Here is a 26241-nt window from a genome sequence, read left to right on the forward strand (position 1 = left end):
GATAGATAATTAAAGTAAATTTTAAACTAATGATAATATCTTCACTTGTATCATTATAAAGATAATAATTATTATAATATATATGAAGTTTTAGAAATTGAAAATTCAAAATAGAAATATTTTTTGAAAGATAAAATCATACCAAATAAGAGTTCAAATCGTAGTATAAGAGTCACGTCGTAATCAAAGATCGTTTATATCATGTCAACCTTTGTGCTTTGCCATAAATATGACTTATTATTTCATTTTGTGGTTATTTTTAGGTTCCAATGACACCTATAAGAATAGTGCAAAAATAAAATTATCACTACGAGAATTGAGAAAATGTTAGTCTTTTTTCACGTAGTGTTTCTTAATTAATATCTGACGATTATCTATAATTATTTAGAAGGTTTAAATGTTACGGTTATTTACATATAATTCAAATAACTTAGATATTTAACATGGTTAATGTCAACTATCAAAATGGAGTAAAAAAAATTCACTAGCTAAAGAATTTTTTATATTTTTAGATAACCAACTAAAATGAGTTTTGAATTAAGAATAATATTTTCAATTACATTATTATAAAAATAATTATTATTGAAAAATATATTTTAGTAACTGAAATTTTAAGAAAGAAATATTTTTTAAGAGATATCAACACACCAAATAAGAGTTCAAGTAGTAGTAAAAGAGTTAAGTCTTATCCAAAGAGTCATTCATTGTCTCAACATTTGATTGTTTTGCCATAAATATGAGTTATTATTTTGCTTCCTGACTATTTTTAGGTTTCAATGACACCGGCAAGAATGATATTAAAAAAAAAGAAGAAATGGTTAATTTTTTTATGTAGTTAATATCCAATGATTATCTATATTTATTGAGAAAGTGTAAATTTTAAGATTACTAAAATACAATCCAAATAACTTAAATATTTGGCATAATTAATGTCCGCGCATCCGCGCGGATACTAATACTAGTATACATAAAAACATGTCATAAACTTCACCGACAACTCGAAAAATTAGCAAAAATTAGAAATAGTAAAAAAGAGAGTAAAAATAAAAATATTGGTAAACTAAACTGGGATATTTATTCATTCATTTGTAAATTAAGGGATATTATTAAGAGAGTATCAAATACGAATAATCTTAGAATATCAAATCACTATTGGTCTGGGCCTGGGCCTAAAAGTTGACTCGACCGTCACAATATTGTAGAGGTAATTTTGAAATTCCTTTGAAAAATAGAGAGTACAGTCACCACTATAATTAAATATCTAAATTTACTTGCCTCATAACATGTGAACACTAAAGAAAATAAACTGGAATCATCTTTATAAACTACCAAAACTGAAAACCAAAGATGTTGGAAAAAATCTATAAATACTAGACTTATGCATTACAAAGTTCATATCATAGCAAACTTTAATAATAAATACAAGTTATATCATTATCATCCTTGAGAATGAGTACTAGGTTGATTAAAGGTCGCAAAAGTGTTTGTCTCGCGAAGATAGAAAATCAGAATAATCGACAAGTGACCTTCTCAAAACGCCGAAATGGTGTCTTCAAGAAAGCAAATGAGCTTGCTGCTATGACTGGTGCTGAAGTTGGCATCATCGTGTCTTCACCAGGTAACAAGCCTTACATTTTTTTGGTTATCTAGATATACATAATATATACTATCAATAATATAAAGTAAATGTACATGCATCATCATAGTTAAACATGCAAATTTAAAATTTTGAACATGATACTTAATCTCACGTAAAATTAAAGCATCATATATCCAAATAATTCCTAACACGGGGTACGTTATAATAGTAGATAAATCGATTTTTCTCCTCTTGCCATATTCTATATTACTGATTTCTCTCTTCTTACTCTATAGGTAGCAAGCCTTACTCTTTTGGTCATCCAAATATAAACGAAATCATGAACAAATATGTTGGGGAAGAAAGGCCTCTATCACCATCATCACCAGACATTGATGAAAAATATGTCCAGACGTTTCGAAAAGCCAATTCTAGAAAACTTAACGCGCAACTCAATACTCTACAAGACCAGCTGGATTTTGAGTTAAGCTTGAAAAACAAACTCAATCAGATGAATAAGAATGTGGAAAGCCAACAAGAGTGGTTCAGGGGTCCTATAGAGAAGATGAACTACACAAAGGCTTCAATATTGAAAGAGGAGTTGGAAGATCTTCTCTTGAAGGTGAAGAAATATGGTACTGAACGTGGGTATGGTTATGAAAATGGAAAATGGAAGGTTGAATAAAAGCATCTACTAGTTTTCTTTTATAATCGTTCTTGTTATTTATTTTTAAAGGTGAACTTTGGCGCAACCATAAAAGTTGTCGCCGTATAACTAGGATATCACAGGTTTAAACCAAAAAAATAATATGTTGGGTCTATAAAAGACCCTATATGGTTTGTCTCTTCTCCGGGCCGTATTCCTGCACATAGCGGGAGTATAGTACACGGACTGTTCTAGTTAATCATTTTCGTTTTTTTTGGTTGGGGGTATTATGTGATGTTTTGATGATATCTACTATGTATGCTCAATCAATGAAAACCTTATGTTTTATAAGTGTGATCTTTCTATCTTTTAAGAGGACATCCCGATCTAATTATAAGATGATATAATTAAACATTGATACAATTGAGCTTAAATACGTAATAATAAAAAAATTAATAAAAAATATTTTTTTTTTATGAGAAATGTGCGCGCTTCAGCATCCAATATTACACAACTGTGACGTTTGAGATTCGAGTTGCATTATATGTCCTGTATATTTTAATTTTAAAGAATTTTCCTCTTCTTTCTTCTTTTCTGTTACTATTTACGTCCTTCCCAAGAAGAAAAAGAAAGATATATATAACATGATTAAGATTTCAAATGACTGTTTACATGATAATCTATATTCAAGAAAAAGGACTCAACCATTATCGGGGCCTAAGATACTAATTTGGTTGGTATTCACTTCAAGATTTGTTTTGGCTGAATCGAAGCCATTTATTGTTGACAGAAGCTTAAAGAGTGTTATTACAAATATTTAATTGATTTTACTAAGCGTAAATCTCAAAATAACAAAAATCTTGATAAAAATCAGAAATTTTTCCGAAGAATTGTGCATGTCATCAATCCAATGTTACGGGTTTATGAGATTCGAGTTGTAATCTAATGATTGTAATTGCGTTGTTTTTTAATTTCAAGAAATATTTTTCTCTTCTATCTTCAATTCTTACATTTCAAATCGTTAGAAAAAAAATTTGAAAGAGAATGAAAGAAAAGTGAGAAGAAAATGTTATATGATTATGATTTCAAATGAATTTTTTACACTAATAAGTTCTACTTTCAAAAGGAAGGACTTGATAACAAATGAAATCAAAAAATACTAATTTGATTGAGATTCCCTTCCTGATTTAAGCGGCCAGTTTCCGATATAATTTACAATACAGCCCAGTTAAATTATTACGTGCAAAAAATAAATTTATTATAAGAAAAAAGAAATTCTTTATTTGATCCAATTCCTATCCCATTTGATGTTTTGCTCAGTTACACAAATTTCATTAGATATATCTTTAGAAAAATATAGAAAAAGAAAAAAGTTGTGAAGAAACCTGTGATGATCCGATAGGTCATTTTGAGTATTAGCCCTTAATTCCATGTTCCGAGACCCCCGTTAGCTTCATTTGATGTTTCTTGCTTTGGGTGTGCGGTCCATGTCGCTTTTTGAAAAGCTTTTATGTGAAAATTTGAAGAAAACATAATTTTTGGCTTTAAAAGCAACTTGAGTTGACCACAATCAATATTTTGTGACTTTGGATCGCTGTTTTTATGATTTCGGTAGGTCCATATGGTGATTTTGGATTTGGGCGTATTCATGGAATTGAAGTTGGAGGTCCCTAAAATAATTGGACTCATTTTGCTGAAATCTAGCATTTTGGAAGTTTGAAAATTTACTAAGTTTGACCGTAAGTTGACTTCTTAGCAAACGGATTTTGATGTTGAAACTTGGAATGGGTCTGTATCGCTATTTGAAACTTATATGCAAATTTGATGCAATTCGAAATTGATTTGACATGATTCAGACGCTTAGATGTGATCCTAGTTTCTTGAGTTTTACTTTGAAATGTCATTCATTTTGAGGATTGATTTGTAGATTTAGATATTATTTTGGTGATTTGATTGAGTAGGCAAGTTCGTATGGTCTTATTACACTTGTATGCATATTTGGTTTGGAGCCCGAGGGGCTCGGGTAAGTTTCAGACGTATTTCAGATGAGTTTTGCTAGTGTGAAGATTGCTGGTGCAATACTAGCTCTGATGTCTGCTGCATATCTCGCATTTGCGAGGTCTGGCTCGCAATTGCGAGCCTCGCTTTTGCAAACAAGAATTCTCAATTGCGAGCAAGGCCTGAGATTGGGTAACCGCGCATTTGTGAGGAAATGGTTCGCAATTGCGAATAGCTGAGGATCGCATTTGCGATCACTTTGTCTCATTTGGATGCCTGAAAAAACAGTATTCCTTCGCAATTGCGAAGATGCTGGCCGCATTTGTAAAGGTGGGAACTTCGCATTTGCCATATTTTGTCACATTTACGACTTCTGTGGCTCTGAGGTAGGGTTCGCATTTGAGACCCTTGTCTTATATTTGCGGTGTTTGCAATTGTGAACATGACTTTGCAATGGCAATGCATGTGGGTAAAATAGGGAAAAAACAAGACTTAGCTCATTTCACACAATTTCTCAACCCTTAACACTCTAGAAGAGATTTTCCAAGAGACTTTTCTTCCCAAATTCATTGGTGAATGACTTAATCCATTTTTCATTCAATTATCCATTACATTTCATGAGATTTTCAATATCAAATTTAGGATTTTCATGGTAGAAATTAGGGATTTGGGTAGAATTGGGAGTTTTTGTAAAATTGAGATTTAGACCTCGAATTGAGGTTGAATTTCAAAATAAATTATATAATCGGGCTTGGAAGTGAATGTGTAATCGAATTTTGGTCCAAACTCGGAGTTTGAGCAAGCGGGCCCAGGGTTGACTTTTGTTGAATTTTTTTTAAAATAATCATAATTGAACCTCTTTCATTCGCGGGTAGTTTCTAAAGCTTTTTTTTGAATCATTTGATCAATAATTTGCTAGATTTGATTGGTTTGGAGGCTTGTTAAAAGCAAGGCCATGGTTGATTAATTGCTTGAGTTACAGAGTGAGGTAAGTTTTGGGTCTAAATTTAGTTTAAGGAATTAGGGAACCTTGAACTACGTATTATGTGAATTATATAGACAATGACATATATGTGAGGTGGCGGGTATATATACGCCGTTATGATACTTGATTCTATGTTTTTGTTAATTCAAGATAAATCTTGTTTCATGTCTTAGTTGCTACATGCTTTATTGACTTCTATGCCATAATTGTTACTTGTCATTTAGCTATTCTTGTATTAAATTGTCCATCCCTTCTATGATTCCATGCTTGTTTGTTACTTGTCTCTACTTGCATATCTTAATTTTCGTACCTCTTACTTACCTTATAGTTTTGTAATATTTGTTGCTTTCTATAATGTGGTTTCGCTTGTATGAGTTGTGTAATTGATAGATATCAATGTGTTGGTAGGGTTGAGACATTCGAGCTGTTAGAGATTCTTTGATTATTATGTGATTCTTCATTGCCTCGCATATTTACTCTCTTGATGTAGAAATCTTTGTAAATTTTGGTTGTTGAATTGCTATTGTTGATTGAAATTGTTTGGGGAGTGGGTTGCACGCCGCAACGAAAATGGAAAATTAATGAATTGAAATGGCAGAATAAGGACAAAATATGATATTGACAGATGATGATATGGTGGGATTGGATTGTGCACTGCAATACATTGTGTATGTTGTAATTATTTGTGACTGTTGGATTTGCCTCGGTATTTTGAGTTGAGTTTATGAGCCTTGTTATTCTGGGCTCTCTGGTAGTTGGATTTCGAGTTGGTTTTTATTGGTTAACTACTTTACTTCCATTTCATTTATTTCCTATTATTATTATTATTATTATTATTATTATTATTATTATTATTATTATTATTATTATTATTATTATTATTATTATTATTATTATTATTATTATTATTATTATTATTATTATTATTATTATTATTATTATTATTATTATTATTATTATTATTATTATTATTATTATTATTATTATTATTATTATTATTATTATTATTATTATTATTATTAATCGGGGTTAGGCTCAACGCTTACAGAGTAAATAGGGTCAGTTGTACTCATACTACACTTTGTACTTTTTGTGCAGATATCGGAGTTGGTCCCAGCAAAGCTGATGGAGATTGCTTGGATCTAGCTATCAGTGGAGACTTGAGGTATAGCTTCACGGCGTCCGTAGTCTTGAAGTCCCCTTCTATGTCAGGTTAGCTGTTTATTTTGGATTCAGACAGTTACGTTTTATTCAGACTATTATCTGTAGTTGTCACGACCCAAAATCCACCAGTCGTGATAGTACCTAACCCAACCAGCTAGGTAAGCTAATTGACAATTATCCAATTCAATTTAACTTAATAAAATATTTAAACAATAGAATTATCTAAATTTTCTACATTTCTCAAGGACTGGTATTACAAATCATGAGCTTTTAAGAATAGAGTTTACAAGCTGTTATGAAAAAAATACATTTTCTGTTTGAAAAGTATATAAATAGATTTTTGTAATCTAGGCTACCGTGAACAAGAGACAGCATATAGCAGGAACACAAGTACGCCTTCAAATCCAGCAACCATTGATTGCAGCAACCTCAACATCCGGAATCTACACACAATATGCAGGAAGTGCAGTATGAGTACAACCGACCCCATGTGCTCAAAAGTAACAAACCTAACCTTAGGTTGAAAGCAATAACGAGCTGGAACATAGGTCGGGTCCAACACCAATAACCAATAGCAGTTCATAGCAGTGTAACACAAGTACGTAAAGAAGCAGCTCAGAGATAGAATGCTCAATCTTTTCATATTTTTTCAAAAATAGCCCGCCATTCAAGAATATCAGTGAAAAAACAAAATTCTTTACCAAAAACGTCATAAAATATGAGATAGTTTGAAAATTGTAATTTTTCTAAAAACCCTTTTCACAATAAATAAGATGTTTTATTTTCTTTCCAGATAACAAGTGTAAAATACCTCTCTATACAACATATCAATGTGTGTAAAAATCATGAATGGCATGATACCGTATAACATGAGGAAAAATGCATCTCTATGCTTGTATGTCATGTATGCATGCCAATGTCATGTATCTCAGAGATGAATAATGTACTCACACTCTCAGAGTACTCCACCTCACTGTATCACACCTTCCCCTCATCATAATCAACTACTCGGTACTGTATATGGCCCATGGAAGATCCATCCAGGAATATATACATCACTAACTATAAGTCACCCAGTACCGAGGAAACAGGCCAATCCAGCCTCATGGAGAAGATCCATCTCCATGCCAAGGGAAGGTCCATCCCTGAATATAATCAATACTTCAGACAAATCCATGTCCAGGGAAATCTATCCCTCAATAATATCATCCGCTCTCACTCGGGGTGTGTAAACTCTGGAGGGACTCCTTTAGCCCAAGCGCTATAACAGGCCAATGAAGGCATAATCGATAATTTGCTGCGGCGTGCAGCCCGGTCCCATAATTGTCACTCATAATCAGGTTCTCGGCCTCACTCAGTCATCACTCTCCAGCCTCACCCATGGGCTCACAATGTCATGAAAACTGACCCGGAACAATGATATGATGTATCAATAAGCAATAACTGAGACTGAGATGTGATATGAATGCATGAATGCGACTGAGTACGAAATATCAATGAAATCAATGAGATGACAGCAAGAAACAACCACTATGGGTCCCAACGATATTACCATAAAGCCTAAACATGATATCAAGCATGATGTACAACTTATTTACTTTATCACATGGTGAAAATACAGATATCAACAAGAATAGGGCTACTATTCAGTGCCCTGGGAACAACAGAGTCCCAATTTACAGGGTACACGCCCATACGCCCGTCACCTAGCATGTGCGTCACCTCAACACCAATCTTATAGCACATAAATTCGGGGTTTTATACCCTCAGCACTCAGTTTAGAAGAGTTACTATCTTAAACAAGCTAATTCTGACACCGAGCAAGCCAAGCGATGCTCCAAGAATGCCATCGCGCGCGTTCCGACCTCCGAACGGCTCAAAACTGATCAAAAACAACTCAAATACATCAAACAATGCTAAAGGAACCAATCCCAATCGAAAAAGGTCGAATCTTTAATCAAAAGCCCAAAATCAGCCAAAAAAGTCCAACCCGGGCCCACACCTCGGAACCCCACAAAACTTATAAAATTCGTCAACCCATTCAATTAAGAGTTCAACCATACTAGTTTCACTCAAATCCGACTCTGAATCGGTGTTCAAACTCAAAAATTCATATTGTGAAACTTTAGGCCAAAACCCCCAATTTCTTATTTAAAATTCATCAACCAAAATCTAAAATTGAAGATAGATTCATGAAATATAACCAAAACCGAGTAGAGAACACTTACCCCAATTCATATGCTGAAAATCGCCTCGAAAAATGCCCAATTCTGAGCTCCCCAACTCAAAATATATTAAATGTACAAAACCCTCATTTTAATATTGTTCTGCCTCGTTTCTTGTGCCAAAATCTCGAAACTCATTTTTGATGCCTCCAATGGATTTCTTGTGAAATTCTAGTCAAGTTAGGCTCCTGAATCACTCCATTTGATTTTATATTCAAGGAGATATGTTGGTTTCAATATTTGAAAATAGTGCAGATTTTTAAATACGCAGTTAGTGGCAATTTCGTAATTAATTTGAAAAATCTGGCAACCCAATTCTTAGTAAAATGACCATAAAATCCTCATAAGATGTTCAAATTTGATGATTTTTTTGCTATGGCTTCATAATTACTATACAGATCTAATGATTCAATCAAAACTGAAATCGGAGGTCTTTGTTCAATGTGGTAGCATTTATGCTTGAAGAAACGACGTAGAAACATAAGAAAAACGAGCGCGACACAACCCAAACCTATCCGAACCTCACCTGAACCCCTTGGGACCCCGTCGAAATATACCAACAAATTCCATATCATAATACAGAGCTACTTGAGGCCTCAAAGCACACATAACAATATCGAGACGCTCCTCATATCATACTTAATGAACTTTCCAACATTCGACTTCCAAAACTCACGCCGAAACATATCATATCAACTTGGAATGAACTCAAATTTTGCACACAATTCTTAATACATTATTGGGAGCTACTCTTGCCCCAAAACTACCGATCAAAGTGCAAATGCTCAAAACGACATGTAGGGTCGTTACAGTAGTACTCTAGACGCTCATGTATATGTGGCACCTATTTCTGGGATTGTATTTTGATTACGTTATTTATTAGTTTATCATCATGTTTCAAATTATTCACTTTCGTTGTTATCATTGGATTTGAATTGTTAAATATTTTTAATAATTATAGCTAACATTGGCTTGCCTAGCAAGTGAAATGTTAGGCGCCATCACGGTCCCGAGAGTATAAATTCCGGGTCGTGATAAGTTGGTATCAGAGCCCTTGGTTGCCTAGGTCTCACGAGTCACAAGCAAGCTTGGTAGAGTCTGGAGGATCGGTACGGAGACGTTTTACTTATCTTTCAGAGGCTATAGGGCTTTAGGAAAATTTCACTTCTTTCTTTCTCTATCGTGTGTTGAAACCTAATTTTTTCCTCGTATATTTTAAATATGCATAAACACTACATGAATGTTATTTTTCCCTCATATATTTTAAATATGCATAAACACTACATGCATGTACAAACATGCACAAGTGTTTTAGAAATTTTTCTATAATTTTTCAAGGCCCTAAATCCATTTATTTATGTATTTTTCTAATTACATAAATGTTCAAAGCTATCCCTCATATTATTTTATGATGATTTAATCATCTAAATTCATCATTTGTGTTCATATGAGTGTTCAAATATTTTAATCGTATTTTTTATAATTATATTTGCATTTTTAAGATTACAATTGCATATTTTGCAAAAATAGCCCCTACATATGCATAACTATATTATCTACCCAGAAAATGACTTTTTATATTTTTATAATATTGAATAATTATTTTAAATCACTTTCATGCTTGAAAATCATTTTTTGTCATTTAATTAGCTATTTTTACAATTATTTTATTCAGTAAAATGAGTATTTATCAAATAGCCCCTAATTAACACCCAAAATCGGACCCCCCCCCCCCAATTCAATTTAATTAACCCAAGCCCAATTCAAAAACAACCCTAACCCAATTAAAATCCTACCCGACCCAGACCCCTTCTCATCTTAGCCGTTGATCTTTGAGATCAATGGCCCTATTCCTTCTTACTATTTTTAACCAAAACTGTCACGACCCACTTCCACTACAGGTCATGATAGCGCCCAACACCCTCGTCAGTCAAGCCAACGCGGAAGTACTAATAGGTTCTCATTTTCACTTTACTAAAACAAATACAGAAATTTCTAAATTTGAGGTTGAAAATATATGATAATTAGCAATGTACGAAAATAGTTATACAACTCCCAAAAGAATAGTCTACTAATGTGTGTGCCAACACCTGGTGCCACAATTTTACAGGCAACTAGTAGAATATACAAAATAATAAATCCATCCCATTGTCTGAAATAGAATAGAGAGCCAAAATAAAGAGAGACTCCATCATGCTGCTGGACGGCATAGGAAAGGGAGAAGCTTACCGTGGAAGTCTCGGATACTGATCAAGAATGCGCACCAGACTGGTATAACCAGATGTACCTGCCTCAGATCTTGTATAATTAAGTACAGAAATGTAGTATGAGTACATAAACAATATGTACCCAGTAAGTATCCTGTCTAATCTCGAAGAAGTAGAGCCGAGAGGTCGACTTGACACTTACTAGGGTCAAACAATATGAGAATGAATTATACTGAGCATGGATAGAACAAATAATTAGCAGTTTATAGCAAGAAATAACAGATCCTCTCCTAGATAATATCACACTTGGCCACTTTCATTCCAGGGCAAATGATAAAGTCAATTCATAGAAAAATATTAAGTAAATCATGTGCAAGTAGTGCCGAGGTCGTACGGCCCGATCCTGCATAAAAATAAATTGTGCACTGTCGAGGGTCGAACGACGCGAACCATAGATGCATCTATTACCCTGCTCGTGAATCAAACATGTGGCGCGGTCAAATGTAATTAAACATAACAACAAGCAGACATGAATATGTAACTGGGGAGCAATTACTCACAAAAATATCAACTTCTCTTTAAAAAGTCTAAGAAAGATAAGGTTCCTCTTAGTAGTCTCATTTACCATAATCACCATGATTTAAACAATCCAATTTTAACATAAAGTTGCAAGAATATCTCATAAAGCATGCTTTTGGGTCCTAGACTACCCGGACTTAGCATAATAGTAGTTATGCACGGACTCTCGTCACCTAGTGCATAGGTAGCCCCAGCATTCAATGGTAAATTATTTGATTATATCACCTCTGGGGATAATTCCATCTTACAAGGTTAGATAGGAGACTCACCTCACTCCAAAGCGTACTTCCAATACCAATAACGAGCTCAAACTCTCTATTTGGAGCCGAACGATCCAAAACTACATAAATGAGGTAGGAACTAGTCAATACAAGCTCACAAGATCGCATTCTAACTATTTAAGCAATTTTTCAACCTTAAACACAAGTTTCCTAAAATCTGACCCCGGTCCCATGTGCCCGGATTCTGAAATTTTTTGAAGAAAGCTGTTCTCTATAACCTAAGGATCAATAATATATGATTTCTAACGCATTTCATAATAAATTTTGTGGTTAAATCTAACTTTTATCAAAACCCTAGGTTTTTCTCTAACCCCACGATTTTACCTTAATCTTTGTGTGTTAATCTACCCAAGACTCAAGTATTAAACTAAAAATAAGTAGGGTAAACTTACCTCAAAATGCTAGGTGAAGGTCCTCTCTCAAAAGCTCCAAAATCGCCCAATGGGTGAGTGAAAAATGGCCAAAATGACTTAGAGCCAGAAATAAATGAAGCTTACTGCTTCATTGATTTCCGCATCTACGGTTAGGGGACCGCATCTGTGGTCCCGCTTCTGCGAGAGGAAGGCCGCATCTGGGGATTTGGCCAAGTGGGCTGGGACCGGTCTTGCGGTCTTGAATCCGCTTCTACGCAGCCACTTCTATGGTTTTGGGCCTGGCCTGCCTTGGCTGCATCTGCGAGAGGACGACCGCTTCTGCGGTCTTGCACCTGCAGCTGACCAACCGCAGGTTATGACAGCAATCTGAAGCTTCAACTCTTCTCAAATTTTCCAACTTCACTCGAGCCTTGTCCGATTGACGCTCGGGGCTCCCGGGGCCCGCCCAAACATATCGGCAAGTTTGAAATCATGAAACGGACCTTCTCGAACCTTCGAAATGCCCGAAACAATGCTAAATCTAAGAATCATCTCCTAAAACCAATTGGATCAAACTTATGAACTTTAAGTTTTTCAATTAACTTCTAACATGCCGAAACGTACTTATACTACTCGGATTGACACCAAATTATGCGGGCAAGTCTTAAATGTTATATTGGATCTGTACTAGGCTTTGGAACAAACATACGAGCCAGATACCAACGTGATCAATCATTATTTAGTTTCTTTAAATCCTTAGAATTTCAGTTTAACAATTTCTAATAAAAATTCATTACTCAGGCTAGGGACCTCGGAATTCGATTTCGGGCATATGCCCAAGTTCCATATTTCTTATGGACCCTCCGAGACTGTCCAAACATAAATTCGGGTCCGTTTGCTAAAAATGTTGACCAAAGTCAAACTTAGCCTTTTAAGAAAATGTTAAGGAAATCAAATGAGCCTATTCCAACCCAAACTCTTCCAAATCCCGAACAATTCATCCCTGCAGAAGTAAATTAGTTAAAGCAAGCGCAAGAAGTTTTATTTAGGGGAATGGGGTTCTAAAAAGCAAAACGACCAGCCGGGTCGTTACACAAATGACCCCCCTAACCTAATTCATTTGTTACATTCTGCCGCCCTTCGTTCCCTAACCTCTCCGACTCTCTCTCAACTCGCACATAACCCTAGTCGCCGTCATCGACGATAAGCCCCTATCTATGGAGCTTTCGTGCATTGTTCGATCATTACCAGCCTGCTATGCCTCCTGGCTATTTGATTACATGGGTCCTTGAGAAAATCTCATGGAAATCCAACCTGTTCTTGCCTGAAATTTGTTTACTAGGCCTATCTATGGCCATCTCCGTTTGTGAGTATTATTTTCTTCCTGTTTATGGCTCGAATATATGGTTTTAAACCAGGGCTCTTCCATCTCTGTCCTTTTTCTTAAAACTCTATTCTTATGCTACTTGGGTATGTTTAGATCCTTTTAGATCTGAAATGTTTAAGTGTTATTTGGTATTTTCTTCAAAAAAACATTTTGTTTTCCTTATTATTATTCGATTATAGTGTTTTCTAAGAACTAGGGTTTCGTCCTATGTTCTTTTCAAAGGGTTTTTAACTTCAAAGTGTTTGAATCAGATTATCTTTACTGGTTTGACTAATTTTGTGTATATGCTTTAAACCCTAGGTCTTTCTGTTTATTGCACTGATTACCTCAGTCTTTTTCCCGTTATTTGTTTATCTTTGTCAATCAAATATACTAACTGATTTTATTTAGGGTTCGAATTATATTTTATTGTTAAAATCAGTACTTCTCTGTGATTTACCTATTTTCCTTATTTGTGACTCTAATTAGTACTACTTGCCTTAATTAGACTATTAGTCTGATTTAGGGATTTAATTGACTCCTATATGATATATGATTGATTTGTTTACCTTATTTGAATCCCAATCTGGATCGTTAAGGGATTCTCCCCAATTTAAGGGGATCCTTTCCGGATTCTTTTGTGGGAATTAATCGAGTTAAGTCCCCAATTAACTGATTGATTTATTTGATTACCCTGTTTTATGAACTATGATTTATTCTTTACCTTATTTGTCCTATCTTACTAAGTGCTATATAAACTCTCATTCTGACTTCTTTTAAACAACGAACAATAGTTCAAACATACACACACACACACATAAACTTTCTCTCATCTCTTTCTGCTACTTGTGTCTATAGCTTGTTTAGCCGGCTAAAAGCCAAGGCTAGGCTGTTGAATCCTGCCTACTTTACCTTCTGTTTTTGCTTCCTTAACTGGTATGCTCCCACTATTGCCATTCAATTAAACCTATGTGTTTTTTCTTATAATCAGCATGTCTTTCTTCTGAACCTGTATGTTTTCCTGCTCAGCATGTCTACTGTTATTTAATTCAACTATGTGCCATGTTCTTAGCATGTCTACTGTTATTTAATTCAACTATGTGCCATGTTCTTAGCATGTCTACTTATCTCATTAGATCTTGTGCTTCATGATTATTGTTCCCAATCAGCATGTTCACTAGACTCTATGCTTATTGTTATTCAATTTGACCTGTATGTTTCCTCATAATCAGCATGCCTTTCTTTTGCTTAAACAAACCTATGTGTTTACTACAATAAGCATGTCTACTTTTGTACAACCTATATGTTACTGCAATAGCATGTCTACTTCTGTTTGGTTGAACCTATGTGTTTTGTTTTCAACATGTTTACTCCTGTTTTAGCCAGACCTATGTGCTTCTGCTTTCAGCAAGTCTGTATACTTGCTCATGTCTAAACTGGACCTATGTTTGTTTACTTCTCCACTAGCATGATCTTAAGGTGTTCACCTCTCACAGACTCCTGACCAATATGGCTCCCCATCCCTACTACCCCTTTAACTGTGACTATCTAAGTGATCCCAGTATGTCATGACATTGATTAGTGTCTGCTCACCTATTAACAGCTAGTAAACTAAATTGAAACTTTGAGTGATCCTGTTTCTATATACTATCTGATTGCTGAGACCTTTGTTTGAGTTACAATGATTGAATGACCCTGTTTGCTCTTTACTTCCTGAGAATCCAAAACTATTTTCTTAAAAACTATCTCATGTTTTCTACTCCTATTCTTAGAACACTTAGGGTCTTGCCCCTCCAGTACGAGCATTGATTAGGAGTCCATGAGACTCCTCTGAACTTTGACACACTGGAGTTGGATCTCCAAACTTGCTCACCAAAAGGGTTGCTTTGAAAGTTTTCTCGTGTGAGCATTTCCCGGGGTCCCTGAGACCCTTGGGAACTTTGACACACCAGGATACTATTGGGTGCACTATGAGACTATGGCACTTTTGACTGTTTGAAGGCCTGGTTTTTCCAGGTTCATGTTGGGCCTATTTAGGCTCCCTATTGCATAGCTTGGTTTATTTTGTAATTCATTTGTTTTATGGTCTGTAATAATCCTTGTAAACAAATATTGGGGATATTAGTAAAATGGGAGGGACTTATATATATATATATATTGTGGGGAATCGAGTAGAAATCATGCTCTTAGGACCATTATGATTATCTACTTGCATTAGAAACCATGCTTATGTGATTATTTTTGTGCATGTTTATAGGTGCATCATATCATTTGTTCTAAAACTTCTGCTTTCTAAAGTTCTGCATATGTCATGCCTATTTAGAAATCCTATCACTAAGTTGCTATTAACTCTACCTAATAATCATGTTTATTCTCTTATGTGCATTAGAAATCATGCTTTAGGACTTTTTATTACCCTCACCTAAATACTATAACTACACCTAGATCGTACAAAATCAGTTTCTTCAGTAGCAGCTACGTCTATAAGAGTATGTTTAAAAATAGCCTCCACACTTAGGTATCATGCCTATAGAGATAATGTGTATAAAAAACTGTTCTATAACGTTTTCACCTAGACAACATGCCTATAGGACATAATGAACTCAAACTGCTGGTTTTAAATTGGTTATTAGAATTCTGATTAATTGTTAGTCATCATGTTATAGGGCATCTCAGATCCACCCTTAGGCGAGCCTATAGGTAATTAAAATTCTGCAATTGGTAAAATATGTTTTGCTTAATTGTTTGTGGACTGCCCATATTCAACAGGTCCTAAAATCAGTAGGCAAACTGATTAGGTCTCTATTACCTCGCTTTAACACTATGCTGCATATTTTGTTTGTCATGCTCACCTAGATATCCCGCTTTAGGATCCATTGAAATAACTGAAATCCTGTTGTTTGAGACGTGTTATTATTTGCTTATGTGAGGAGGTAAAAATGAGCCTTTAATTGCCTTTATGTGAATGTCCTAATTGTTCTTGCTTGTCACCTAGATTTTTCTTTTAAGTACCTTAGAAAAGTCTAGAACCGCCTAATTAGAGGTCCTAAATACCTCCAAGGCCATAAGGAAGGGACGGGTAATGCACGCATATAGTTCGTTTAATTAACATCGCTTATATAACCACTAAGGAGAGGGTAATTAGGTAGTAAAAATATATGATGACCTGTGCACTAATACCACATGTTACCCCTTTAGTTGAGGAAGGTTTACCGGGTATTGTACAGATGTGATCCTGTAGGCTAAAGAACCTAGGACCCCTTTTACCCCTTATTTTAAATGTAACATCAATCTGTCTAATTTGCTTTATCTGTTTATAAGACTAATTCATATGATTTGAGTTCGGCCAGGACCCACCGTTGTGGACCGCGAGGGGTGCCTAACACCTTCCCCTCAAGGTTATTTCGAGTCCTTTCCCAATCTCTGGTAACGCAAACCGATTTTTATGAGTTACTTGCTTTAGGTGCCCTAACGTACCTTAAATCCGTTAGGTGGCGACTCTTTAAATTCAAATACCCAATCCCCAACAGGAAATGAGTTGTTCCCAATGAATGTCGAAACCCGGACTCCACAAAGAAAAAGGAGGGCACAATAGCATGGTGACCCTGCTAGGGATATTTTAGGCTCATACCATAACGAACTTATTTTTTGTGAATTAGTCTTAAGCATGCTTTATTCTGTTAATACATGTGCACCCTTTCCCTTTCCCCTTTATTTGGATTTAATTGTTTATTTCTCAAGCATTTATGATTTCCTTTATTTCCTGAAACTGACTTGTTTCCTTGTTTTCCTTTTGTAACTGCCTTTCAATTATTTAAATACCGCATTTATCATTTTTTTAACGTACAAATAAGTGACAATATCTCCTTTGAGCCTCCGAGCAGGTCTTGCCTCGCTATGAGCATCTTCGTCGTTCGAAGATTCCTTCCGTTTGTTAGCATTCCTCAGCCCCGAAGCCGACGATCCTTCCTCCTCTCCAAGGGGGCACGATCTCATCTCAGAAAATTCTCCAATGCCTGTAGTGACGGATTTAACACACACAAAAGAATGTAACTTTTAAAGGAAATAGTCCACACAACACGTACCGTGGTGTTTGGCTTCCCATCTACCTCTGGAAAGATTTTTCCACTTACGCTCATCGAAAGTTGAGCAAGCTGCCAGTTTTCGAGTCCAATCCGCCAGATTGGGGACCTCGTATGGAAACCACGAGATCGCTGTAAAGAAGGAAAAAAAAACCTCTTTATGGAGTCTGCCTCTACCATGAACAAAATGATAAAAGCACAAGTGTACCACTTACGTGTGAAATTTCATTTCTCGAGAAATGGCAGGAACTCTACGGGTATAATATCGATAGTTTGCACTCGAACAAATTGATCCATCCACCCTCGGTCCCCATCTTCTTTATCATCGGAAACAAAGGTCCTGGTGGATCGACATCGTAAAGCTATCAGGCCTCGGTAATGAAAGGGTCGGTACAATCTGATGAAATGGCTAAGGGTGAACTCAATCCCGACTTCCTGCGCAAAGAACCTCATAATCAATACTATCCTCCAGAACGACGGGTGACATGTGCCAGGGTAGGCTAATATCATCGACAGAAGTCGAGCACGACTCTATCGAGAGGTCCCAATATGAAGTGGTACTTGTATACGTTCAAAAATCCCTCTATGTGAGCCATGATGTTCTCTCGCAGGGAAGATACTTGCAGTACCACCTTTTCTCCCCATCCATAGTCTCTCCTCACTGCCTTGAGGTGTCCCTCTCCTATTGATGAAATGAACCTCGATGTATGCTCCTAATGGCCCTAAACATTGGGAGGCCTCTCTAACGAAGAGTCCCTCCTCTAGACAAAACATTTCGAGGTTAGCTTGACAAATTCCGGCGGCGTACTACCGACCGAGCGGGAAATAGAGGCGGAACTCTCCTTTTCTTGTTGAGCGTATTTGGGCGTATTAGCCATAATTATGGTGAAATAAGAGAAGAGAAATGAAAACTTAGGCAAAAACTTTGAATTAAAATGATGAAGGAGCTGACGCAAGGAAGGAGACCTCTATAGAAAGGATAGTTTCTCAAAGTAGCGGAACCTCAAATAAGGGGAGAGAAAACTCATATATAGAGCAAACGACGACTGTCTACCTACTCTAAAGGCCAATTAATTCTAACTAGGCTATTATCACTTTCGAGGAAGTGTCCCGATGAGACCATCTCGGTCACTTCATGACCATGTCATACGAGTGACGCTGTCGTACAACGTTCAAGGGGTCAATGACTCCCATGTCAACCTAGCCTCGAGATGGTGCCCAATCTCAAGTATCTTTACTACCATAACAATGGGCTCTAAGGAGCCATCAATACCAATCTAGCCTCGAGATGGTGCCCGATCTCGAGGATCTCTATCAATATAAAATTGGGATCTAAGGAGATATCGGCATCAATCTGGCCTCGAGACAGTGTCTGATCTCGAGGATCTCTATTACTATAACGATGAGCTCTAAGGAGCTATCCACATAAACCTAGCCTCAAGGTGGTACCCTATCTAGAGGATCTCTTCTATTAAAAGTGAGGGTCATTAGCCCGAGTCAAATCTCACTCGATGGTTATTAATAAAGCCTCAAAGTTATCTTCGCCTTCAGATCAATTTAAATACTCTCTCAATTACTTTAGCATAAGGTCCATCCGAGTTTGAGTGTATCCTCGCTCAGGGGCCATCTATGACGCCTTAGGGCTATTTTCATTTTAAGTTCGAAGCAAGTTTTCGAGGTTGCCCGAGTTCAAGCGAACTCTCACTCGGGGACTATTTGTGAAAGTCTAAGGGCTATCTTTATTTTCATATGGTCGAGCAAACTCTCCCTCGAGGACGATTACAAAAAGCCCATGAGGGGTCCTTACACAGAAATAAAGAAGCAGAAAACAACAGTCTAAATGCCTAATCAACTTTTGGAGATACATCATCGGGAGCGGCATCTGCGAGAACTGTTTCCTCAGGGATCCCATTTCGACCCTCTGAACGACATCTTCGAGAATCTACTCCGAAGCATCAATGGATGAGGAAGAGGTTGTAGCTTATCAAAGAGCAAAAGCTTTTAACAGGCAGGGAAAATTGTGGCTTGGCAAAAAACTTGGCGAGTATGGGTCTCGCCAGCACTACTATTGGGAAGCCACTTCTTGAGACATTACACTGGTGTGGGATGCAAAAGTTAGTGGATGGAACCACTTCACTCCATGGAAAGCAAAAGGAGTGAAGCGCCACACCAGGTTGAAGTTAAGAGAGATGAGAAGTAGTTTACGGTCCACATATCCTCTGATACGAAGATAATTTGAGATCCCTCTCTTATTATTTTGGGCCAACAACAACAACAACAACCTAGTATGGTTCCACTCAGTGGGGAAAAGCTCTAAAAAATAGCCATGGCATATCTGGCAAAACTGTTGCCGCATGACCTTACGGTCACGGGTTTAAACCATAGAGATCAGAATTTGGATGAGGATGAAGAGAAGAAAAGGGTTAAAAGCTATTGAAGAATGACTGGGTGAAATCTTAGTTCAAATAACCTTCAATTTATAGAAAGACGGTAGCATAATCGACAGCGCAATCAATGCCCTTTGGAAGACGTAGTAACGGCGCAATCAATGCTTTTTGGAAAACAGATCGAACCGCTTTTGGGAAAGTGAACCGGTGGTGCATTCAATGCTTCTAGGGAGACGAACCGATAGGACGTTCGAGTCACTTCAAATACTTACATCACAAGCATGATGTCATCACGTGATGTTTTAGAAAGTCGAGGTCAAGATCGTTCCTTATCATTTTATTCTAAAAAATGGGGGACTATCTGTATACGGCTAAAATTAGAGAGTCCGATTTTGGGATCATCGTGGCATTCTATAGCTCGTTGGTAGAAGGCTTGAGGCACAACTCAAGGTTTGATAAACCAGAAGGCTCGAGGCACAGCTTGACCTTGGGGCAGTATAAATCGGTGGCTATAATGAACGAGTGGGAGATTCCCAAGGCAAGTGGTTAGAACTGACCAAGTCTATAAGAATTGTACAAGTCTGTACCGTGACATTAAATGGTTGTACCAACCGCATGAATTTGTAATAAATTCATATGTACTATATTGGATCCCCCTTCCTATATAAAGAGGACCTTTGTTATTTTTTGCACACATGATATTCAATATAAGAACAAGAACATTCTCTGCTCTCTAACTTAAACACTCTCTATTGTCTTTCCTTTGATTTATTACTTACATTTATTGTGTTTCATTGATTGTTCTTCATTTATTACTCATAATTGATCATAAAGATCAATCATCAAGGCCCTTAGAACTGTTATTTCCCCTTTGATCGGCCCCAGTCAAGCATTTAGCTCGACCCCAAGGCCCAGCATAAGCTAGCCCGAGATCCCGATTCTCGGACATTCGGTTTGCTTATCATACTGTCTTTAAGCTCTTATTTCATTTTCCTAACTCGCATTTAGCATCCACTACCTAAAAACTAGCATTAAGATAAATCACGTATTTTTAGAACCACAAAATCAAATCTAATTTTTATTACCATTTTCACGGTAAACATGTAGTAACCTCAGTGTGTCCACAATGTTCTCCCTTGATTACATGAGTCTTGAGTGTGTTGTGTGATGACTTGAAACTAATAATCCTTTATGTTTTGATACATACAATGGTTCGATCACGAAGCTGCAACGAAACTGCAAGAGGTAGAGGTGACTCTTCTAAGGATCAAGGTAGAGGTACCATGCCCCTCATCCAGCCCAAAACCATTAGGAAGAAGGCCACAACAAGCAGAGGGAGGGGTGAAGACCTCTCTGAGTCAATTGCTTACGTCCCTTGTAGGGAAGCTTCTGAGGGCAACTCCGTGTCTATTCTGGAGAAGCAGGTAGTTGCACAATCTAGGACACAAGAGCGATCTGAGACCATGGATGTGGCTTCATCATCACAACACTTTTGAGGGTTCAGAAAGTGCTAGCTATGCTTTTGAGCCAACAACTATTCCAAAGACGGATACATAGACTGTTCAGGACGTCCGTGATGATGGTAGAAGGGGAGAGGGTACATCCACTGGTGTTGAGAGGTCAAAGAATAAGGAGATATGGGAGGAAAGATCTGTTAGTTTGGATGCTTTCATTCACTTCTGGATATGGTGGCCGATGAGATCATTGACGCATGAGAGGTAGTTTTTGTTGAAGGTTCTAGATAAATACGACCCTACAATGTTGAGACAGTTTAGATCGAGGAAGGGCTGGATGTTGTTCACTAAGAGAGTGGTAGATTCCAAGGAGCACCTTGTTTGCGAGTTCTATGCCAACATTTCTCACATCCTCAAAGGGACAAAGGTGACTAAAGTACACAACATCAAGGTGAGGTTTGATCAGCACACACTAAACGCGTACTTGGGGTTTGAAGACTTAGAGCCAAAAGAGCACCTCGAGAAGTTGGCTATGAAAGAAGAAGCCCGACCATGGCTTGCTAAGACCTTAGCACCACCTAGACTACCTCCACCATGAATCACTGCTGGGGTGCCCATTCAGCGAAACACACTGAACTTTAAGGCAAACGGTTGGAAGACATTTTTGTGTAGCATGCTTCACCTGAGCCAGAATGAGAACATATTGACCATTACCTATGAAGTTCTAGTAGCGTCCATCATGTTCGAGTACCCGATCAATGTGGGTGTCGTGATATTGGTCAACATCTTATTAGTAGCATAGTAGACTAACATGGCTTACCAATATCCCATCACTATCACAGAGTATCTTACTGATGCTAAGGTAGAGCCAAGAACACTTGATATAAAAGTGAAGCCAAAGAAGTCGTTTGGGTGGTACTCGTTGATGGATCCAACCAACCCGAAGAAGAGCGCTCAGCCTTCTACCACTACATGCCATTCTGATGAGCCGTTAGTGATAATTTTTGACACAGCTGACATTCCATCTACATTAGGTGAGACCTATTCTAGTGCAGCTGCTATGCCTCCGCCACCATCTTCAGCTCCTACCACATCCCTACGGCAGCCCCTACTCCAGTTCAGAGGCCGGTGCCCATGCCTACAGCTCCATTATCTCCTCTGCGAGTCTCCCAAGCATTGGCGAGTCTCAACAACTGGATGCAAATAACTACTTCAAAGTTGTTTGAGATATCTAGTACTGTTGCAGTGCATGCATCCACACAGGAACCACATGTTTCTATTGATTTTGATGAGAAGATGCACAAATTTTGGAGAACCCGAAGTTGATCATGGACACTCTAGTACAACATGGGTCAGTTATTGAGGACTTGACCAAGGAAGTGAAGAAGCTGAGGAAGTCCTAGGCCAACAAGAGATTGGTTGGTAAGCTTAGGAAGGAGGTGGCCCGACTTGCAACAACTGGGGATTTACCATTTGACATGCTGCTTGACCCATATCAGTCTGCCCCAGATCCATCTGCACCTGTTGCACCAACTGGCCAGTCTGATGAGTCATGCCTTGCTGCCGACACTGCTGATATAATGTGTGTGATTTTTGCTACTCCTGCCACTCCCAAATATGATGATGATGAGATACAGTTGAGCCAACTAGAGTTTCTTCGCCCTCTCTCTTTTCACTCTTATTTTGTTAAGCACTCGGGACAATGCTTACTTTTATTTTGGGGGGGGGGGTGTCGAGTTTATTTTATTTAATTGGCCCATTTGGACTCTAATAATTGGATAATTCTGTTTCTTTTCTTATTTTTAGTTTATCTATCTTTAGTTAGTTATTGCTTTCATTAGCTTCTCTTTGTTTACTTTGATTTTTGTTTTGTTAGTAGTTTCTTTTCATGTTAGTAGCTTCTTTTTATGTTTTTTTTGTAGTAGTATAGATAATAAGTCTTTGGTTTTCTTAATGTCATGATTCTTTCCAAAGGTAGTTTTGTGTGAACCGGGCGACTCTTCGTAAGGATGGATGGTGTGACAACCTTCTTAAGGGAATGAGACCATTTTTGAGTTTAAGTAATAATAATAGTAATAGTAATGAATAAATACCCTAATTAAGTCATTCTCGAAAAAGAGTTATTCATGCTTCATTTGGCACCAACACACTTAACTACGTGCTTATGATTTGAAACAAGATTTTTAAAAGAAAATAGCTCTAGTTAGTGACTCTGAGACTCTTGAGTTGACTTTGGTAATCATTGAGTGGTTTATTGGACCATAGTGAACTTTAACTTTATTGTGGTTGTTTTAGGCTCTCAACTTTATCCTCTTTTATGGTCTAGTTGCATGTGGGGTGAGGTGATTTTTTTTGTTTCTAGTCCAAGTACCGTGCGAATGGTCTAGAACTTGATCCGAATATGCTTCAAGGAAAAATCCTAAGTTTGCTTAGTTTGGGAGATGATTGTAGGCTTTCCTTGGTCCATTTGAGCTTTCGCAAATAATGTTGTAATCTCTAGTCAACCCCCTTTAAGCCTTTAGCATTTCTCATTTGGTAACCATGCTATAAGTCTTTATTTGTTTTGTCGTGATCCTCTATTGGCACCCGGACCTTCCTTAACACTCTAGTGAAATAAGTGGCTTAAGAAATAAGTTTGGGGGGAGAGTTGCGGAATTTGAAAGAGGTAGCAAGGCACCAAAAAGAGGAAAGAAATGTTCTCTATGAAAAGAGAAGGCAAGAAAAGAAAAAGAACAAAAAGAAAATGCCAAAGAGAGAATAAAAAGAAGGGTTGATGAAATCAAAAAGTGGTAACTATCTCTAGTATGAGCATCAAGGGATAAAAAGAATGAAATGAACAAGAAAGAGTGATGTCAAGTCTCTCTAGCCCCCAAGAAAAAGAAAATGCCTCTAAAAGTTGGTAAATGTGAGCCAAGAAATTAAAATATGGAGTGTTTAAGGAAGGGTGTAACCACTTATCCATATGGTATCCTATCCCAATTCAAAAGCCTTCATTACAATCCGAAAAAATTCCTACTTGCTTTTGAACCGAGTAAGCTTATATTAGTCGTGATCCACATGACAGGCAAGCCTATGGTACTTGAAGCCTTACTTGTGCCATTCTTTTGTGAGAGACGAGTGAACCTTTCAGTGATCTAAAGATTGAGTGCTAACTCTTGAAGTGAGCTTGGAAAATGGAAGCTAGAGGAGGAAAAGTTTGGAGTCCACCGTAATTCACATGATAGAACAAGAGTCCTTGATGAGTAATGTCAATTCTTGAAGCTCAAATGTCATATTAGAACTATATGTGCATAATATATGTGTTACATCTCGCGATTTCGTACGTTAAAATTTTGTTTTCAGTTAACCGACATACACTCAAGGATGAGATCATCTTGATGTTAACGCACTTACGCTATTTGTAACAAGCGATAAATAAGTGACATGAAGGATAAAAGGGTACACAGATTAAAGAAAACGAGTTTCGTTGAAAGTGGCCAATTTGGAATAAAATATGGGTCGAGCGATAATACCCGATAAGTATGAACTAGTACCATGCAAGGTACCATATGACCACGGTAGTATAATATATAAAGTATATATGAAGTATTTTAAAAATAAATAGAATTTTAAGTAATTTGTGGTAATTAATTAATTATCGGGTAATAGGACATTACCCAGTTAACTAATAAGTGGACAAAAAACTAATAAATTAACCCCCTCCCCCAAACGTGGCAAAAAGCCACCAAGTCAGAAGTGACTAAGAAGTTACTTATGTAAGATGTCACTTATGAGAAGTGATAACTATCCAAGATATCTGTTACATATCCAATTTGAACCAAAAGAAATTCAAAAAGGTTTCTATCCAAAACTTCAAGAATTAGAAACGTTTTCCTCTTAAAATTTCAAACCAAAAAAACATTGGAACAAGTTTTATTTTAAGTCCATTCTTTAGTTCAAAAACATTAGAAGCAGAACAAATTCGTCCAAGATTTCAAGGAATCCAAGTGTAATTTCGTTCATATTTCGTAGAAGCATATTCGTTCAAATAATTTAAGAAACGGGTATGTTAAGGCCCTCCCTTATTTCTTTCGGCATGATCCAAATTATATTGAAGAAATGAGCAAATACACGATTTACATAAATTACTCTATTCATAGAATTATTAGGGGTGTCTGTATTCTTGATTCCCCATGAAAATTATTATTATTTTCTGTTCATGGGTCTCAGAATAATACGTAGTTGGAAAAGTTTATCCATAAGGAATATTGAGATTATTACTTATTTTTCATGCATTTCACTCATGTGTATTGACCCATGACCAGATGGCGTTATATACGCATACATATGTAAATATATGTATATGGGATATGGGAAAAGGTTACGGCGTTATATACGCACCACCAACTGATCAGTTGGTATATGTTGATGATGTTGCCTACAATGGCCGAGACGATATGATGGGATGCCCTCAGTGGCTTAATGATATTATGTACACCCATACCTATGCATGGCACGACATTTATACACACGTGCATGACATTATAAACGTTTCAGAATTTACGAAGTTATTCAGATTTAAAGATGTATTTCCTTATTCCATGTTTTATCTATGTCTTTTACGTACTAATTTTCATGCCTTACATACTCACTACAATTTTCATACTGATGCCCTATTTTAGGGGGCCTGCGTTTCATGCCCGCAGGTGCAGGTAGGAAAGCTGACGGTCCCCCTTCTTAGGATCCCTGATCAGCGAGATTTGGCGTGCTCTATTTGATCGGGAGCTGCTTTTGATTTTGGTACAATACGTTTGTATATATATATATATATATATGTATATGGGCATGACGTGGCTCAATTCCGTCTTTGTACAGTTATGTTTCTGTTAGAGGTCTGTGGATAGTATGTCTAGTTGGGTTGTATGTGGCCTTGTCGGCTTTCAGTTTTGGATGTAT

The 26241-nt window shown here is 36.9% G+C and overlaps 1 protein-coding gene across 1 annotated transcript; it reads left to right on the forward strand.

The window, feature by feature from the left end:
* The first annotated feature begins 1449 nt into the window (after positions 1-1449).
* Positions 1450-2264, forward strand: LOC138882783 (agamous-like MADS-box protein AGL62). Its single transcript, XM_070163414.1, has 2 exons — positions 1450-1618; positions 1876-2264. Exons 1-2 carry the CDS (start codon positions 1450-1452, stop codon positions 2262-2264), a joined length of 558 nt encoding a protein of 185 aa, XP_070019515.1.
* Positions 2265-26241: the final 23977 nt, after the last annotated feature.

This window comes from Nicotiana sylvestris, chromosome 12 (assembly GCF_000393655.2).
Source record: "Nicotiana sylvestris chromosome 12, ASM39365v2, whole genome shotgun sequence".
NCBI lineage: Eukaryota > Viridiplantae > Streptophyta > Magnoliopsida > Solanales > Solanaceae > Nicotiana > Nicotiana sylvestris.

Excerpts from the sequence above, each read along its gene's own strand:
- LOC138882783 (XM_070163414.1), top strand. The coding sequence starts at position 1,450 with ATGAGTACTAGGTTGATTAAAGGTCGCAAAAGTGTTTGTCTCGCGAAG. Across the intron at positions 1,619-1,875 it reads CATCATCGTGTCTTCACCAG|GTAGCAAGCCTTACTCTTTT; the intron begins GTAACAAGCCTT and ends CTTACTCTATAG.